The following is a 16,660-nucleotide window of genomic DNA, read 5'->3' as shown; positions in this document are numbered from 1 at the left end:
GCGGACCGTTGAACGAGAGGACGTCTGTTTACAGTAGTCCGTCCCCCAAGGTCATCACATATACCACACAATCATGCTTCTCGTCACATGCATGGCAGAAAATATCGCGGTCGAGGTTGATCAAAGTAAGCATCCATAGGGCGCGGATCTTCACAGGCCGACGAGACAGATGACCGGTTGAACGCTCGCGCGAGAGACGTGCTTGACTTCGAGCAAAGCCAGATTCTGCAAGGTAACCTCCTTCCCAAGGTACCTAAGCACGCGCCCTTCATTCTTCTCCCGATCCTGGAAAAACCGGGATCAGCCCGAACCCTGCCGCGCAACGTAGCACGGCCGAGACTCACCAGGAAACGTTGGAACTCCCTGGCGATCAGTGAGGCCAGGGCACTTCGGGAGGGGCATGGCCTATGCGGGCGGGGCACGGTCATCTGGTGATCATAAGGCGGATGATCGGTGACCTAGGAAGTACAGCCCGGTTAGACAGGTGCTCGTGTCCCCGATACTTTGTAGGGGACCATGTACCCGCAATCTGATCCCGATCTTCTGCCCAAAAGTTATGTCTGGAAACGCAGACTGATCGGACCGAGACAGGCTGTCGAAATGTTTATTGTGGGCGCTATGCAAGCTAAAGTGGTCGTATGGGCAAGTCTGGGACAAGAGGGAATATATGGTGTTTTGACCGCAGGCGTAGTCATCTTGTACAATGATCATGTGTCCTCCCGGAGATTGTTGCAGAAGAATCGTGGTAGTAACTTGAGGAGTGTTGGAATGCTGAGGTACTACCTGACCAGTCTGCAGGGTCGATGCCATAGAATAAGGATCATGGATCATGAACTGTGCGTTCCCTGCAGGGGGGACCTGCGACAACCCATCGACATCAGTTGACGAGGACGACGCTAGAAAAAAAACATATTACGCCAGACATGTCGGGGAATGGCGATACACGGGGCACGTCATAACCAAGGGCGGCTGAGCAAGTCAACCCCGGTTATCAGTATATCGAGGTGCTGAGCTGACTCGGAGGGACGAACCATAGGTCCTACGAGACGCCTGAGTATTCGTATGCTGTGATGGGGAGGCGTCTCGGAGGAACCCATTGGAATAGGAATAACTGAACGAGGCTCCCGGAGTCCCGAAGCCTCCGAGGTGCGCCGCTGGGATCCTGGAGGAAGCGTTTGGATCAGCACTAGGCATGACAGATTCAACGAATGTCGTGCAAGAACAGGTCTGTGAGTAGCAGCGATGCCAGTGGAAAGCCATCTTCGAGGAAGGAAAGCGAGATCAGTGGACGAGAGCGGGAGATACGACGGAAAGCAGGAAGAGCAGCTGAAAGCAGGGCACGGTTCAACACCTCAGCAAGGATAAGACGGTACGGGAACCCTGCCAGAAGCACAGATGTCAGACGTGAAGTCACTGACCGTCCAAGGTATCGGTATCGTACAAGTTGACTGTGGAGGAACCCGCGGCGGGGCTCTATTCATATAGAGGGTCGAGGGGATGCACAGGCGGCGATATATGGCCTCGGTGTTTGCACCAACGGGAGATCGTTTGAACCATCTCCTAGGAAATCCGGAAGGGGAAATCATTTGTGTTGAAGTGCGGAACCCTGGCAGTTGAAAGTGCTCAGGACGATCAGGGCTTACTAGTAGAACCAGTCAGAGGTTTCCCAGAAGCATAGGGGTGACAGATGATGACTCACTGTGACTCGAAGGACAGCTCTCCCTCCTGTGAAGGCACTGCTGAGCTGCAAAAAAAAATTGCAGGATGTCTGCCTTGAGATAGCGCATGACCGCTGTCTTCGTGCCTCTTCAAGTTACTCCTCGTAAACAGAAGAAAGCAAGGTGCGGAGGCAATGGGGCGATGTGACGAAGAACGTGAGGCCGATGTTACTAGGATAATGCCGTCAGTGTTATGGGTATTCCGGGATGAGACCGAAACCGAAACCTCGGTACCTCGGGACTGCATACTCAAACGTCACTTGTCAGATATTGTTGAGAATGATGGATGATGGCGTCTCTGAAGTAATCGCTCTGGCTCCAGTTTCAGGACGGGCGGTTTGAAACCTGAAGGCGTTGTTGCCATTCTCGCCTTGGACCCCGCTGTGCTCGAACTAGCTTGGTCAAATTGTCAGCGGCACAGGCGACTACTAGTACGCGACCCTGCTGGCGCAAGGACACCTATCAATGCACAAGCACCTGCGATTGAGCACGAGTCAACCTGTGCCAGGAAGAGACAGTGAGGCGGCGGCAAACTCACAGCAATGAAGCGACGTGCTTCGCAGTCCTCCGTCACGCCCGACGAGTGTGAGATACGGACAGCAGTGCAAGAAGACTCCGTCGACGCAGGAGACCGAGATGTGCGAAGAGGCGAGAACCCTAGTATGGCTCCACTTGGACGAGCTCTGGGCTTCATTTCGGCACCAATACAGCTCGCGGCAGCCGCCACGTGGAGCAGTCTTCGACCGTCACCGGGTCGACGTACCAGGTACTCCTCCATATTTTCACCCCCTTCATCGGCAAGGGAGTCGCGGCAGCACGCGTGTATGACCCTGCAGCGTACTTTGAGGGACCGACATCCGACACGACGCAACTCGATTGGCACGTGAAGCAGTTCATGAACGTTCGATGTTTGATGCTAACGGAACGAGAAAATCGATCAAATCCGTGTCGGGCACGTGCTACACAAGGTATGGAGCCAAGACGTATCGAGAAAGTCCTGGGCGGAGAACATCAGACTAGACTCTGTTCTTGTCATACGAACTCGTACCGCTCATAACACATATACAAGTGAACAGCACCTCGGGAGACCTAATATGCGCGGGTATGCGCAGCAGGCGGCTGTGCAATATGTGTGAGCGAGACTCGGCGCAGACTTGCAGTAACTGTACTCACCGCAGCGAATCCGCCTGGGTGCGGGGCGCTGGGGGGCGCACCCATTGGCGGCTGGTATTGGCCTCCATATGCCGGCTGGGTTTTGTCATTATAGTTGCCCTGCTGGCCAACAACTGGTCCAGTACCATAGCCCGCCTCCTGCGCGCCAGGACCGACCGCGCCGTTGCCCATGCCGTTGCCGGCGGCGTTCCTTCCGGATCTGCCGAAGGAGCTGAAGCCTCCGTATCTACTTGGGGCAGCTCCACCTGCCCTGGACGAGCGGCGACTGCGAATGCACAGGCAGCAGCAGAGCAAGAGAAGGAGCACGAATGCAATGCAACCTGTCAAGGAAAGTGGTCAGCGGCACGATATCGCGGGATGGGCGAAGGCTCGATTCGATTCCCGAGCGGGTGTCATCGTGCGGTATAAGCAGGGAGCTTACCGATGATGATGCCTGCTATGGCGCCACCTGCGATGCGGCCTGCGTGCCCGACTCTGCGGCCCGATGTGGATAGCGCCGCGGCGGATGCAGCGAAGGAAAGCGTGACGAGGGAGGTAGTGGCGAGAGCGAGCATGATGAGGGATTAAAGACTGAGATGGGAGAAAAGGTTTTCAGGCCACACGCCGTTCTTATGTATTCATGAGAGAGTACATGTGCTTGTGAGTGCTCCATCTGTGCCCCCAAGTACTGCAGTCGTGCTTTCGCTCTGGCCTGGGCCCCATCGTGTCGTAGTCCACCATTGGCGCCCAGAGGACGTCATCTTGAACTCCCGCCTGGGCGCCTTCCACTCCCGGCCAGGCGTTTCAGGCGCCCGCTGGATCAGTTTCAAGACCTCGGACGGGTCCTAGGCTGAGCTCTAACGAGCTCCATCGTAAACACCCTATCCACTCTGAGACGCTGCCTATATAAACGCCATGGCCTCGCACATCGAGCCCACCGCAAGCCTCTTACCCCATCACGTCCCCAGCAATGTTCAAAGTCAAATCGCCAACATCACTATCCATCCACGCCCTCATCATCTTGTCGCTGCCCCTGTGCGCCGTTGCTCAGTACGAAGATAGTTGGGAGCATGAGACTGGAAGCAACACTCCTGGCGCAGTCATAGCTGGCATTGTCATCGGTGCGTAGACTCCCTGTCGAGCCGCTTGTGCCTACCATTGACTTCATCTCAAGCTGTGTTCGTCGCGATCTTCTTCATTGGCGTATGCAGCTGCACGTCCTGCCGGCGCAGACGTGGTCTGGCCATCCTACCCCTATTCCGTAGTCGTGATGCTACGGCATCTAACCGGAACCAATCACCCTATTCCGCTTCCAGCCAGCAGCAAGCTTGGGGAGGCCAGCCCACTTCTGCGCGCACTCATCCACAAGAGCCGGCACCACCTCCGCCGTACCCTGGCAAGCAGGAAGACTATGAGGGGCAGGAGGACAGCGACTATGGATACACCATTCCCCCCCTACGCGTCGCCAGCCGAACTTCTGGAGGCTCCGTGCAACCTCTGAAGTCAATCCTCCGTACCCCGCCCGCGGCGCACCTCCCTTCGTACTCACACGTAAGACCTTACTCTTCTCACGATATAGCCTTGTGTTGACTCTTCGGCCCAATAGTCACCTGAGCGTTGAGTTCCAGGTTCCTGCCTCCAAAGTCATCATGATGCTGTAGCTTATCGCCCAGTGCTGTAGCCCTAAACTATTGTACTATATTATTTCACACACACGTGTTCTGCTCTTGCGTTGATGGTACTCGCGCAGATATGGATACCATGCAGCTGCCTTTTTTCGCTGTGAAAGACCTTGGCATATGCGAAGAGGAGCATCGTGCCATGAAGCTTTCACGATGTGCTTTCTTTCTCTCGGAATATTCTACTTATATTTCAGACACCTTCCTCTGTCCTCTTCCGTGACTTTTTCAATTCTTGCCTCCCAACGCCCGTCGTGTTCGTGACTACTTTCGCAGAATTTATTGGCCATAGGGGCATTTCATCGGAGTAGGGCTTTCCTCAGGTTTCTGCTCTCGCGCTTATATATTCATTACTTCGATGAGGGTATTCTCGCTTCAGCAGGCTCCATATGTATAACCGTCATAGGTCTATTTGCCGTCAGAGCGATAATTTTCATGTGCGTTCCTATATTGAGAAAGTCCAAGTTTGTCTGCTGACTATATGAGTTTGTAACATAATCTTGCAGGTGGCTCCTGCTCCCGTTTAGTATGTGATCAAAAGGGACAAATCCATGTTCAAGGATGGCGAGATCGCGAAATGTTCGGTCATGTCATCGTAGTGCAGGTTGTTTTGGTGCGTGCTCTAAACCTAGCCGACTTATCAATAGCATGCTTATATACCGCATCACATGCGGACGTCCCCCCCCCCCTGAAGCTATCTCAAACCCTCATAGGTCTCTCCCTTATTCTTGACTCAGAGAGGATGCACAGCGTGCAGTACCGCCCATTCTCCTTTCATCGCTCCCTGGTTCAGACTGAATTGACGACTATGGCGCTCGTTCAGCATATCGCCTTTGCTATACCGATGGCCAGACAACAGGGAGCACGACGCTGTGGAGGGGCCTGGTACTTCGGCACACATATTCATCGCCGACTTTATGCGCCCGAGGCATCGGTGGTTCGCATCCGCGTCCATCTTCCATCCGCGGCCTCAAGGCGCTACAACGTGCGCGTCCAGATTAGCTCGGTATCGCCCCGAGCCCTCTACTCGCACGATCCTCGTGTAAATGGTCCACGTTCACCCCGTTTCGCAAATCACGCACCTAGGACATGGAACCGCTACACGGAGAGGAGACTGTCTCGGTGGACAGCTTCCCCAGCACGGTTACATACTGCAGAGCTTCGTTGGGATGCGGACGAGAGACACCCTCCAAGCCCTTGTACTCGGCCGCTCCCGCTCCCTATTGTATCCACAACCAGTGCTGGGCTTCTCCGACACGCTCTTCCATCCATGGACCGCCTTCGGCCTGCGTACATCTCCCTGTTCCGAAAAGGGAGTGGCTCTGCACGCGTGCGTACCCGAGGGCCAGACGTCTCAGTCGGCAATGCAGGCTCGGAAGCAACCGAGGTACGCTTTACATCCGATAACAGATGCGTCTGTCATTTCGACCATCGCCGCCCGCGTGATTGCGCAAACGAGGGATGCGGCGCGCCCCGCGGCTTATCGTTCTCTGCAGAGCCGTTCACATAGTTCGACGCGTGAATGCTGACCCGGCGACCTCACAGATTCCACTGCTCCGCTGTTGCGGGCGTCATACATGAAGCAAAGATGCAGTAACTTCCTGCACCGTCGACTGCGAGGCAAGGCGAAAGAGAAGAGGGAGACTTCGACGCGGAATGAACGCGGGAATTTGGTGCCGAGACGTCCTGGAGGAAGGTGCGCATATGGTGGTCCTCCCTCCCTCCGCGGTTTATCGGCTTCGGTGCTCATCGCGATGTGCTAGATGGAAGAAAGGGCAGCCACACTCATATTGAGCGGGACCCACGTGAATGACGCTGGTTCATCTTGGGGTTCGTCTGCACCTGATTGTTACTGTAGCGACTGCGTTCTGCGGTAACCTGCCGCTGCCACAGTTGCAGCCATTGACACTCGCTGCTGAGAATCCCGTCTCCTCTGCGCCCGCGTTGGCATCCGGTGACCACGCAAAGATATGTCTTGGAGGAAGGCGATGGGGTATTCTGGGGTGTTCCGCCCAATGATACATTCACTCCGGCGCGTCGCCGGCGGCCGCCGTAACAGCACGCGCCTATGCCAAGCGAATCTTCCTGCCCGCCCTCGAACCTAAACAGCCACGCGCAGTCAGCCATGTAGGACGATGACCGAGCGCCGTTGGTCAACAAGGAGCTGAGGACCCCGCAGCGTTCCAGACACCTACCATAGGGGCTAGCTTCCAATGGAATTGGTGGCAATTTTTTGACGGCCGCTAGGTCCCCCAGCGCCTTTGGCATAAAGGGCAGCTTCCACCATCGCCTTGTATCAGCCTCCGCGATGAGGGCGATGGAGCGGGCGGAGCAGTAAGAAGACATCGACTGCCACAGTGTCGGCGCATGACATTCCAGCATATCATTGGGTACATCCAAGCATTGACGCCAGCAGATACCTTCTGCCATTGAGCTTGGCCAACGGAGTGCCGATACTACTGCCGGGACGGGAGCTCTTGACCGTGCACCACCGGTGCGGACTGGAGGAGGGCCAGTGAATCAGCATCGCGACTTTTCTTGCGGAGGTTGTCCGGGCAGCGTGACAGTGGGTAGTTGAACCTCCGGTACGGCAGATGAGCATGTGTTCCAAATACCAGAAATACAGGGGTATGTCGGCGGTTCGCTGTACAATAGCGCAAATTCATCACGTGTCTAAAACTCATCGTCTGACTCACCCTTCCAGCAGCTGCTCGACTTCCCCTACGTGCTCACGGCGCAGTCGAGCCAAAGTCTCGGGAAGAAGTTCATCGCGGGCCCAGGTTCCTTGTTGACGGCCTGGTCCCTGAAACCGGTGAGCGGGGACAGCGCGGCACACAGGAAACGTTTGAACGCATACTGCACGGAGATAGCCAGCCCTGTGAGGTACGCAGTACACGCCTGATATCGGATGGATTGAGCTGCTCAACCCTATGCGTATGCTCAGAGAATCAACGTACCCTAGGCGTCACTTTGGGGAAGCCCGAAGACATTGGGGATCGTAAAGGAGGAGGCCTCGTGTTGCTTATCAGCTACGGCAGGACGAAGCTCGAGCACACGGTCGGTAGAAGGCCTCGATTGTAGCAGCGATCAATCAGTGGCATGCGAAGAGACACACCCGTCGCTAAAGTGGGTGCGAGAGATGCCTAGAAACCTAGAATACGATAGCGTTCCGCGGTCACCTATCGCTTGCTGAGGCGACACCTACTCCCTACATCACATCGCTCAGCCTTCGCGACTAAAGAACCGGCCTGCTCCTCTATGGCATCGTCACCACCGTTCACGCTAATTCTGCCTCTATATCGCGTCGCACTTTGAGGTTGGATGGCAACGTCGATGAGAGTGTGTGTAACAAGGCACCAACCGGACGTATAACCACTTCAACGCGCTCCAGAACCACCATCACATCCTTTCCTCATCACCTATCTCCATCTCTGATCCATATCACCGCCGCATACTTCGAGTTCTTGATACATTCCAGGGTCGAGGTGACAGCGATACGGACGTGACCACCTTCTACCTTCTAGCGGTGCGCAGCAGCGTGCAATCCGCACTCCGCGATCGTGGAACGTGCGAGTCGCCTCGGATGTCGGCCGGAGAGCAATGGAGCCGTGACACTGCAAGGCAATCTGCCGTTCCCAGGGCGGCGACAGCGTGTACTGTTGAACACCAAGCTGGGAAGCCTCGCCGCTCGACTGGGTATGGGAAACAACCAGCGGGCAAGAGCATTTACGCAGTGGTAAGGTCGGTCACTGGGTCACTAGCATGTTGGCTTGACCACACGTCTTGTTAGTGACGATCTACTGAAGAGGCAACCCAAGACTATTGTGGCGCATGGTACCGTCCATGTCTTTGTATAACGCATCATTGGTACTGCTTGGCGGTTGAATTCCACAGAAAAGGGCGCATGTGCACGGTGTCCTCACACGTCCGCACATCCAAGTTGCGCTTGATCCGTCTATTATGCGGGAATGCCATCCGGGGAATACAAACCCAGTCTGCTGCATATCCGGTACAAGTCGGACTGCCTGTCAGCACCGCAGCTCTCCTGTGCTCTTGCCTCTCGCACCTTGACCTTGTCTTCCGTCATATCTTCACGCCCGTGTGATGTGTCGACAAGTACGGGCATATTGCCTCTCACCCGGCCCTGGAGCAACAAGGTTTACCTGCCTGCGGACGCGTTCTCCGGCGACGGGACCGAACAGGCGGGATGCACAAGAGGAGCAGGCACAACAACTTCAGGCAAGACAACGTCCGAGGGTCTCACTGGCCACGTAGCCACGGGGCCCACGGACGCGAAGGACCGTTCAATGAGGAAGGGAAGGTTGGGGGGATCAAGCTCAAGCTCGGCACGCATCCAGTAAATATGCATGTGGGACGGCCTGGCCCGCAATGCTTCTCGCCGCCTAGAGCCCACAGCACAGGACACGGGACGTCATGCATCTCATGGTCCCGCAGCGAGGTAGAATTGGCACGTGGGGGACCTGTATGGCTGAGTCCTCCCACAGGCGATTCTGTGCTAGGTTACAGGGAGGTACAGCGGTCATCCGCGAGTCCGCTCCGAGCAACGGTAGTCAATGGGACAACGAAAAGCGACAGCCGCCTCCATTGTCAGGCGAAACGACCGTTATGAAATGATGAAGCCCGAAGCGGGACGGGACGCATCGAACGCAAAATGGGAATAGTTGGAGCGTTTGGACAGAACGCGTGCAGCTTCGTGTTGGTAATTGCCTAATGACGAATGGCTCAAGGAAAAATAGCCACCCTAGACTCTTGGATTGCAATGGGATGAACCGCTCTCTCTGATAAGGTTCCGAAGGGCAATGCATGGGCGCGTGACGTTAGTGAGGAGACGAAGCACAGGCCCCCAAAGACGCGCGGTCGTTCGCACAAGCGGGCATGCCAGCTCGCCCGACCGGGAGCTGAACGGCCGAGCTGGTGCGAAACGAGCAACGTGCCAGGCGTTGGGAAGGCCATACACGAGTCGCATTCCGAGAGGTCGAAGGCGTTAACCGCCCGTGTTGCAATTGAGCGGCTAGCGTATCACCGATAGCGTTAAACGATTGGACAATCCTCCACAATCGATGTTCGTGAATGAGTGAGCCAACTGAATGGAATGCCGCTTGCGCGCACCGGGGTGGGGGCACGCCGGCGAAGCCGAAACGCCGCAAACAGGAAGATACTGACATCGCGCGGTTGAGGACGTTCTGGTCCTTCCGGACTGCATTTCGAATGACTTGCCGATGCTTCTGAATCTTCGCATGCGACCTGGTCCTTGCACGCATGACAAGTCAGACGCGATGTAGAGGTCGTCTACAGGCGAAGCTCGCCCGAGACAATGACTCTCGTAAGGTCGTAGACCGCTGCATGACGCACGGAAGACCAGGTATCGTCTGCCGAGCCCCGCTCAGGAGGGCGCGTCGTGCATTGTAGCTGGACAAAGGTGGATCAGCGCCGTAGCAGACGCGACGCTGATTGACATCGTGAAATGCGTGAACGACTGACGATGAAGCCAGTTGATTTGACCCTAGTTCATGCGACATCAGGACTCGAGTGCGAATGAGACAGAGCAGAAACCCGCATTAGATGAGATATCGTGCGTTATTCTTGATCATCCGCACGTCGGCCGTCAACTAGCGAGGCCTCTCTTATCGCGCCAGCGCGCGACTACATCCGCGCTTGCCGATGCTCGATGATAAGGTTTGAAATATGTGTTGAGACTGCGCTTCGCATTCAGTTGAGATGCACAGTACAGCGGTGCGAGGGACGGCGCGCTAGTGACAGTCGCTCTTGCCAATAGGACAGATTCCGAATTGCGATCTGGATGGAGCTAGTGCGGAACAACTCGCGTTTGCGAGCGGTACTCGAATCAATGGTATAGCGACTTCGGTGCCGACTTCCACTTCCAGAGCGATGGGCGTGCGCGATCGCCGCGAACATATTTTCGTTTCGTCGTCGAAAAGAGCGCGCGGGCAATTCTCCAATGCTCTAACCGACTCTATGAATAGCATCACGATGGAAATAAGACGATAAAAATAGCCGTCGCTGAGAATATGCCGCTCACCATTGGCCGGTATCTTTAAGGAGTCCACGAATAAATTAGCAGCGAGCGGGCTCGAAGGCCGCGTAGCGAAAGGCTTCGTCCTGGCGTAACTGCGGCGCGACGGTCGGTATGCCTAGACCTAGGGGATTTGAGAGGAACACAGCAAACAGGCGCTGCCAGATTTCCTCGACGGGCGCTTGTATATTGCCGAGATTGCGATCTGTGCTGACCAGATCGGCGATGGGGCGGCGCGGGGCGCGCCGCACATTAAGGTTAGTCGGCCCGCCGGCTTATCCGAATGGTGCTGTCAACAGCCGCCGAGTCGGGGCGCATCGGCGAGCGGGTGCACCGAGCGGGGGCCGCACGCGTTTCGTGCGGGATTCTTAGGGATTCTCGGTCTGGTTACGGCGTGCAAGCGCACGGGAAGACGTCGGCGGGCTGCGGGGCTCGGCGGTTAGTAGTCGGCGGAGGGGAAGCCTGTACTTGGGAAGCGGTTGTACGTAGGTGAGGGCACGCCGTCGTCTTTCGGGGGTCGCGCCGCCGGCATCGCACTCGGGACAGGAGGAAGCGTGCGGCGTGTGTCCGGAAACGAGGCGCGAGTGCGTCCACGGGCTCGATTTGGGATCTGGCCGTGTGCGGCAGGGAGATCTGGTACTCGGGTGCCGCGATTGGGAGGGAAGCACGGCACGGCGTGCGGTGGCTGCACATTGCATTGCACGACAGGGCGAGGGTGGCACCCACGGCCGAGAGAGCACGGGCGGGGGATGTGAACGCCAAGTCAGCAGACGAGATCTCGCGGAAGAAGGACGAGCTTCGAATGAGGCACGCTGGACGGTCGGTGAGAACGCTCGCTGCTACGTGGAGAAGATTTGATGCGAGATAGCCGACCGCAGAGGCTCAGACGTGCGCGCCTTGTGCCTGCGCGGGCGAGGGGAGCGGTGGGGGTCGGGGGTGGTGCTCACGACGGGCGAGGGGAGCGTCTCGGACGGCAGAGGCGAGTCGCGGAGGACGAAGCGCATGTTCTGGCGGCGATAGCGATTGGATTGGGAGGGGAACGAGAGACCGGGTGCAGGCTCGTGCTGCGGATTGACGGCATGGAGGCGGTTGCAGTTGTGTGACTGGCAGGAGCATCCAAGGAGCTCCGGACACGGCGTTTGTGGTTCGCTGCACATCCATATGTCCTATTCGCCCGAGCGCCCCTCTCTGCCTCTTCATCTTCTCCCTCTCCCCCTCCCCCCCTTCCACGCCCACCACCACCGGCCCCGCCGCACGCAGTCCACACACGCCGCCCGTCTGCACCACCTCCGCAGCCAGTCCGAACATGGGGAGACGAAAGATTGAGATCCAGCCCATCACGGTACGCACCCCCTCCCTATGCCCCCCCACCTCGAAATAGCCCGCCCGCGTTCGTGTCCAAGTATACGACGCTCGCGCGGGGCTCGTCTGCCTTCTCGCCAGCGCGCTGCTTATTTTGCGTCCCCGCCCGCTCATAATAGCACGAACGGAACCGTTCTGTCACCTTTTTAAAGGTCGGTGCCTATTTTTATGTCAATTCTCTTGGCATTCACTTAGCACGCGGTCGATCAACGCTCTGCACCCATACCCGCACATATCCTCCTCCCTCCTCCTCCAAACCACAGCGCAAGAACGGGCTCTTCAAGAAGGCCTACGAGCTCGGCGTCCTCTGCTCCGTCGACGTCGCCGTCATCATCTTCGGTGAGTGACGCCGCGCTTCTCTCCCTTCTTCCATATCCTTCTGGCAGGACCGCAGATGCGCGGTCGACGGATGCCGCTCGCGAAGCGGCATGTACGTGAACCCGAGGCGCCGCCATCCGCGTTCTCTGCCTTGCGTTGCTTTGCGATAGAGGATCCGCGCGACGCATGTCATGCTCGACGCGTGCAGCTCTTCGTTAGCAGCGCTCTCCGCAGTCAAATGCAAGTCTCGCTCGAGGCTCGGGGACGCGCCCACCAATGTCCTTTGCTTGACGATCCACTTCCTCACTTCATGCAGCTGTGTCCGAGCCTGCCACGTATTCCATTGGTTGTGCCTTTTTCGGCTTCTTTGCGCTCAGGACCGCTGCGGTCTAGTTTCATGCGCGCGGCAGCTCCTTTTAATTGCCGCACTGGTAGTGTGCATCTGGGATGCTAACACACCATTGTTCCATGGTTTCTAGAGGAACGACCAGGCCACCATGCAAAGCTCTATCAGTACTGCTCGACGGACGTCAACGGCATGGTCCAGCGTCATCTCCGCGTACGCTCTCACGTCTTTCGTTCCTCACCGAACCCCGTTCTCATGCTAGCTTCAGTTCGACGGCGAGCGGGACACGAAGGGCCCGGCTGATTTCAACAGTAACAACAAGGTCGCCGAGGAGGCAGACGAAGACGAGGACGCCGATGACGACGAGGCGTCCCAGAAGCGCCGAGACAGCACGTCGTCGAAAGCACCTTCCAAGGGGAAGTCAGAAAACGGTTCCAACAGCATCGTCCCAATACGCCCGGGACCTCCTTCATCCCATGACGTCTCGGCAAGCCCAGAAGTGAGTGGTGGCTGTCTGCGCTCTGCTCTTCGGCGAATGCTGAAGTACGTCGTCCCGGCCGGTGCACGAAAAAACTAGCTGGATTATCGGTCAAACCTGCGCATCTCCCCCAGCGCGAGCACGTCCTCGTCGTCCCTGCCTGTCTCCGGGGAACGGCTCTCGTCTGGGGCCCCGCGCGGCGTGCCCATCAGCAGCACGGCGAAGCGGCCGAGACTCGGGATGGACGACGGCTCGCACGGCGCGCAGTCGGCGCCGCCGTCCCTGAGCAACGTCGGCGGCAGCCCGACGTTCCCCTTCCGGATAGACATCGACCTGCCGTCGTCGTACCCCAGCTCCGCCATCCCGTCGCTCTCGCAGCTGCACCCGCCGAACCCGAGCCTCGCGTCGCTCTACCCGAGCGGCTCGATCGGGAATTTGATGAGCAGCCCGTCGTCGTCGTTCCTCTCGCACTCGCCGTTCGACCTCGCGCGCTCGGGCGGGGCGCCGACGCTGCGCTCCGTCACGTTCCCCAGCGGCGGGGGCGGGGGCGGGGCGTCGCTCAACAACGCGCACTCGTATTCGCCGCACGGACAACAACAACCGCCGAGCATCTTCGCCCGGTCCGGGAGCGGCTCCGGCGGAGGGTCCGGAGGGAGCGGGGGAGGAGGGGGCGGGGGCCCGGGCAACATCTTCGCGGAGCTGCTGGGGTCCGCCGGGGGCGAGCACGGGGGCGGGGGACACGGGGGCGGAGGGGGAGGGGGGAGCCAGTTCCCCGGCTTCGACTGGCCCGTGCACTCGTCGGCGCAGGCGTCGCAGCAGGGCACGCAGGGTGGGCATGAGAACGGTGAGTAGTGATTCCGTGGTGCGATCCCGTAGGCTGTGACACACGCGCCGCCCCTTCCCTTCCCTTCCCTTCTTCTGCGAGAGTGGTCGTTCCTGTTGTTGTGCCCCCGCGGCTCCTTGTCTCTCGTCTCTTGTCCGCACCATCCGACGCTGCTCCGCTCTGCCCTCGTTAGGCTGCTTTCGCGTTTGCTCTCGACCGTACCCGCATTGTACCCGTCCGGCTTCGTTTCTGTTTTCGCCGAAAGTTTAAGTGCCCTCTTGGCCTTCGCGGTGCGCGATCGGTGACGTATGCGCGCTGCCTATGTGTCTGCGTGTTCCCATACCCACACGGAGTGCCTTTTCTCGTCCCTATCCACGTCTCCCATGTCTCGCGTTAACCATTCTCCCGCCTGGCCCGCGTGTGTCCCCCTTCGTCCGCATGGAGATAGACCGCTGATCTCCTTCCTTTTTCCCTCCGCCGCCCTCGCCCGGCCGTCGCCGCCGTCCTCACACGTCAACGCCCGGCCTTCGACGTCCGACCTTCGTCGCACGTCACCGCACGCACGCACCAGCAGCCGCGTCCCAGGGGGCCCCGCAACACGCTGCGAGCTGGTTCGACTTCCTCTCCGCGCCCGGCACGAACGACCTCTCGCTGCCCCCGCCCGTGCCCCCGCTGAACAGCGCGCGGTTCGGCGTACCGGGCGCGGGCGGCGGGGCGTCGCCGGGCATGGGCCGGAAACGGCTGCGGGACGACGGGGCGATGAGCGACGGCGAGCGGGACGAGCGCGAGCGCGAGCGGAGGAGCGTGGGTGTGAACGGGCACGGGAACGGGAACGGGAGCGGCGTGGAGAGGGAGAGCTGATGCTAATAATGTTGGCCGCTGCGTGCGAGCGCGTTCTCGCGGTCGACGAAGACACCTGCAGCTTGTAGCTTCCGGTGACGGTTGCGGTGGTGGTGGTGATGACCCCCGTAGGGAGCTGCCGCGCTTGGTCGGGTTGCCTGTTTCTGCCCCCTTAGGTGGTGTGGCAGCGGGTTTGGACCAGGGCGGGGCTCCGTGCGGCCGCACGTTCGTTCGACCTCTCACCGTCATGATGTCACGCGCATCGCTGGGAGAATTGGCGGGGGGTGGCAGCCCTCGTGGACGTTGCTCCGTAGACAGTACTTTGTATAAAGAGACGCATTCTGGACTTGGTAGTAGTAGTTTATCGTAGGCTTTCTAGTTATCCCGTGCAAGACGCGCAGATCGTCATCAGGGATTATTGTCCTATCAAAGGACGGTCTTCGCTCTACATTGCGCTTCGTGGGGTTCTCCTAGTGAGATTGATACCTCCCACTGATGTTAGTGGGGTGACGGCTGACGTCACTTGCAACAGCGTACGCGTTCATGGGTATCGTGTCTTTCACCTTCCTAGTCGCATTTACCTGGTGTATATCAACCTGCAGTAGATGTGGATCGTTCGGGCTTCACTAAGGCGGATACGGGATGTGCGCTGTCAAAGAGTTGAACCACGTGTGCTGTGAGACCGTTGGGATGTGGGAAGCGGAAGACTAGGATAAGTTGAAAACTACCCGGCATTGTCGATAAGCGCGCCCTCTATCATCCTCCTTGACGTTTATGGCACAGTGCGTGCTTTTTTACTTGCTGTAACAGGTCCGGCGATCCTAGTCGCAGGGACTCAGGACTCTCTGGGTGCTGCAAGTGCTGGGTGCCCCAGCGAAGCTTTAGCTGGCATGCTGACGGACTTGCCACTCGAGGTAAGGTTAGCGCATTGTCCCTTATCTAATCACAGTATCAGCGCTTACCTGTTATATGCTGTGCACCTCGCGGTATGCGCACCTTTCCGGTGCGTCTCTACACGAGTCGCATCACAGAATTCTTTCTGATCTCGCGATCCAGAACAAGCACCTCGCCATGTCTTCGCAATGGACACAATCCTTGCGATAGGTGCAATCGTTGTGATCGGATGTCGACCACATCGGATCCCTTCCCATCTCGTTGCTGTCTCATTGTAAGGAATAGAATACTGGGGTCCCTTCCGAGCAATACAACAATTGGTGCCATTCCAAAGCTTTTGACGATCACGATGGGCTTGGTAATCTAGTATAATTCCATGATTAATTCACATTTATACATCGCAATGCGTGCAAATTGCCGCACATGTTAGGTTATATGACAAGCACAAAATGTATTATCAGCTATGCTACGACAAAAGTGATCTACAGAACACGGTAGATACATTTTACTACGACAACGCAACCGTACCTCCAGAGATGTGGATCCACATACAAGCCGAGAGCTTGGAATTGCACACTGACCTCAGATAAACCCAGCATAATGTCAAAGACAAGCGAGGACAGTAGAGCTATGAGCGACGGAGGACACAGACAGCAGAAGACACTGATAGGGAATCGTCTCGGGGCATGAGGTCAAGCACAGTAAGAGATCAAGGATTGTGCTATGGACTGTTAGATGTTAGGATCATGAGACAGAGGCAAAAAAACTAGTCCAGGGACGTCTAGTGAGGGAGCTACTAATCATGCACAAACTCACAGGAATTGCAGGATTCAAGAACGCGAGACTTACCTCAGGTGGTCATAACAGCATGCAAGATAGAAAGGGACGCACCTAGAGACGTTTCGTGGACGGGGAGGGTCAATGAGCAACGTTGAATATTGAAGGGATACATACTGAGTAATTGTCATCAGACAAAACTGACAAAATGTATTTTG

General features: G+C 57.5%; 6 protein-coding genes across 6 annotated transcripts; 2 read left to right on the top strand and 4 right to left on the bottom strand.

The window, feature by feature from the left end:
* Positions 1–150: 150 nt before the first annotated feature.
* Positions 151–1,194, bottom strand: DICSQDRAFT_167533 (uncharacterized protein; the record flags this gene model as incomplete). Its single annotated transcript, XM_007363125.1, has 5 exons — positions 151–285; positions 345–458; positions 784–858; positions 917–969; positions 1,032–1,194. 5 exons carry the CDS (start codon positions 1,192–1,194, stop codon positions 151–153), a joined length of 540 nt encoding a protein of 179 aa, XP_007363187.1.
* Positions 1,195–2,750: 1,556 nt separating this feature from the next.
* DICSQDRAFT_125347 (uncharacterized protein) lies at positions 2,751–3,445 on the bottom strand (the record flags this gene model as incomplete). The annotated part of the gene is made up of 3 exons (XM_007363124.1): positions 2,751–2,807; positions 2,892–3,211; positions 3,313–3,445. The coding sequence occupies 3 exons, from the start codon at positions 3,443–3,445 to the stop codon at positions 2,751–2,753; spliced, it is 510 nt and encodes a 169-aa protein (XP_007363186.1).
* A 337-nt stretch (positions 3,446–3,782) lies between these two features.
* DICSQDRAFT_153415 (uncharacterized protein) lies at positions 3,783–4,776 on the top strand. Its single transcript, XM_007363123.1, has 2 exons — positions 3,783–3,991; positions 4,045–4,776. The coding sequence occupies exons 1-2, from the start codon at positions 3,841–3,843 to the stop codon at positions 4,458–4,460; spliced, it is 567 nt and encodes a 188-aa protein (XP_007363185.1). The 5' UTR covers positions 3,783–3,840; the 3' UTR covers positions 4,461–4,776.
* Positions 4,777–7,270: 2,494 nt separating this feature from the next.
* Positions 7,271–7,539, bottom strand: DICSQDRAFT_167530 (uncharacterized protein; the record flags this gene model as incomplete). Its single annotated transcript, XM_007363122.1, has 2 exons — positions 7,271–7,447; positions 7,507–7,539. The coding sequence occupies 2 exons, from the start codon at positions 7,537–7,539 to the stop codon at positions 7,271–7,273; spliced, it is 210 nt and encodes a 69-aa protein (XP_007363184.1).
* A 4,371-nt stretch (positions 7,540–11,910) lies between these two features.
* DICSQDRAFT_53452 (SRF-like protein) lies at positions 11,911–13,207 on the top strand (the record flags this gene model as incomplete). Its single annotated transcript, XM_007363121.1, has 5 exons — positions 11,911–11,946; positions 12,086–12,118; positions 12,230–12,305; positions 12,764–12,843; positions 12,899–13,207. The coding sequence occupies 5 exons, from the start codon at positions 11,911–11,913 to the stop codon at positions 13,205–13,207; spliced, it is 534 nt and encodes a 177-aa protein (XP_007363183.1).
* Positions 13,208–14,018: 811 nt separating this feature from the next.
* Positions 14,019–15,156, bottom strand: DICSQDRAFT_153413 (uncharacterized protein). The gene has a single exon (XM_007363120.1). The coding sequence runs from the start codon at positions 15,018–15,020 to the stop codon at positions 14,445–14,447; it is 576 nt and encodes a 191-aa protein (XP_007363182.1). The 5' UTR covers positions 15,021–15,156; the 3' UTR covers positions 14,019–14,444.
* Positions 15,157–16,660: the final 1,504 nt, after the last annotated feature.

This window comes from Dichomitus squalens (assembly GCF_000275845.1).
Source record: "Dichomitus squalens LYAD-421 SS1 unplaced genomic scaffold DICSQscaffold_5, whole genome shotgun sequence".
In the NCBI taxonomy this organism is placed as follows: domain Eukaryota; kingdom Fungi; phylum Basidiomycota; class Agaricomycetes; order Polyporales; family Polyporaceae; genus Dichomitus; species Dichomitus squalens.
The sequence above is the reverse complement of the archived record's forward strand: the minus strand, read 5'-3'. Positions and strand labels throughout refer to the sequence as shown.

Coding starts and splice junctions, on each gene's coding strand:
- DICSQDRAFT_153415 (XM_007363123.1), top strand. CDS start 3,841: ATGTTCAAAGTCAAATCGCCAACATCACTATCCATCCACGCCCTCATC. Junction 3,992..4,044: donor CATAGCTGGCATTGTCATCG/GTGCGTAGACTC, acceptor CTTCATCTCAAG/CTGTGTTCGTCGCGATCTTC.
- DICSQDRAFT_153413 (XM_007363120.1), bottom strand. CDS start 15,020: ATGACGGTGAGAGGTCGAACGAACGTGCGGCCGCACGGAGCCCCGCCC.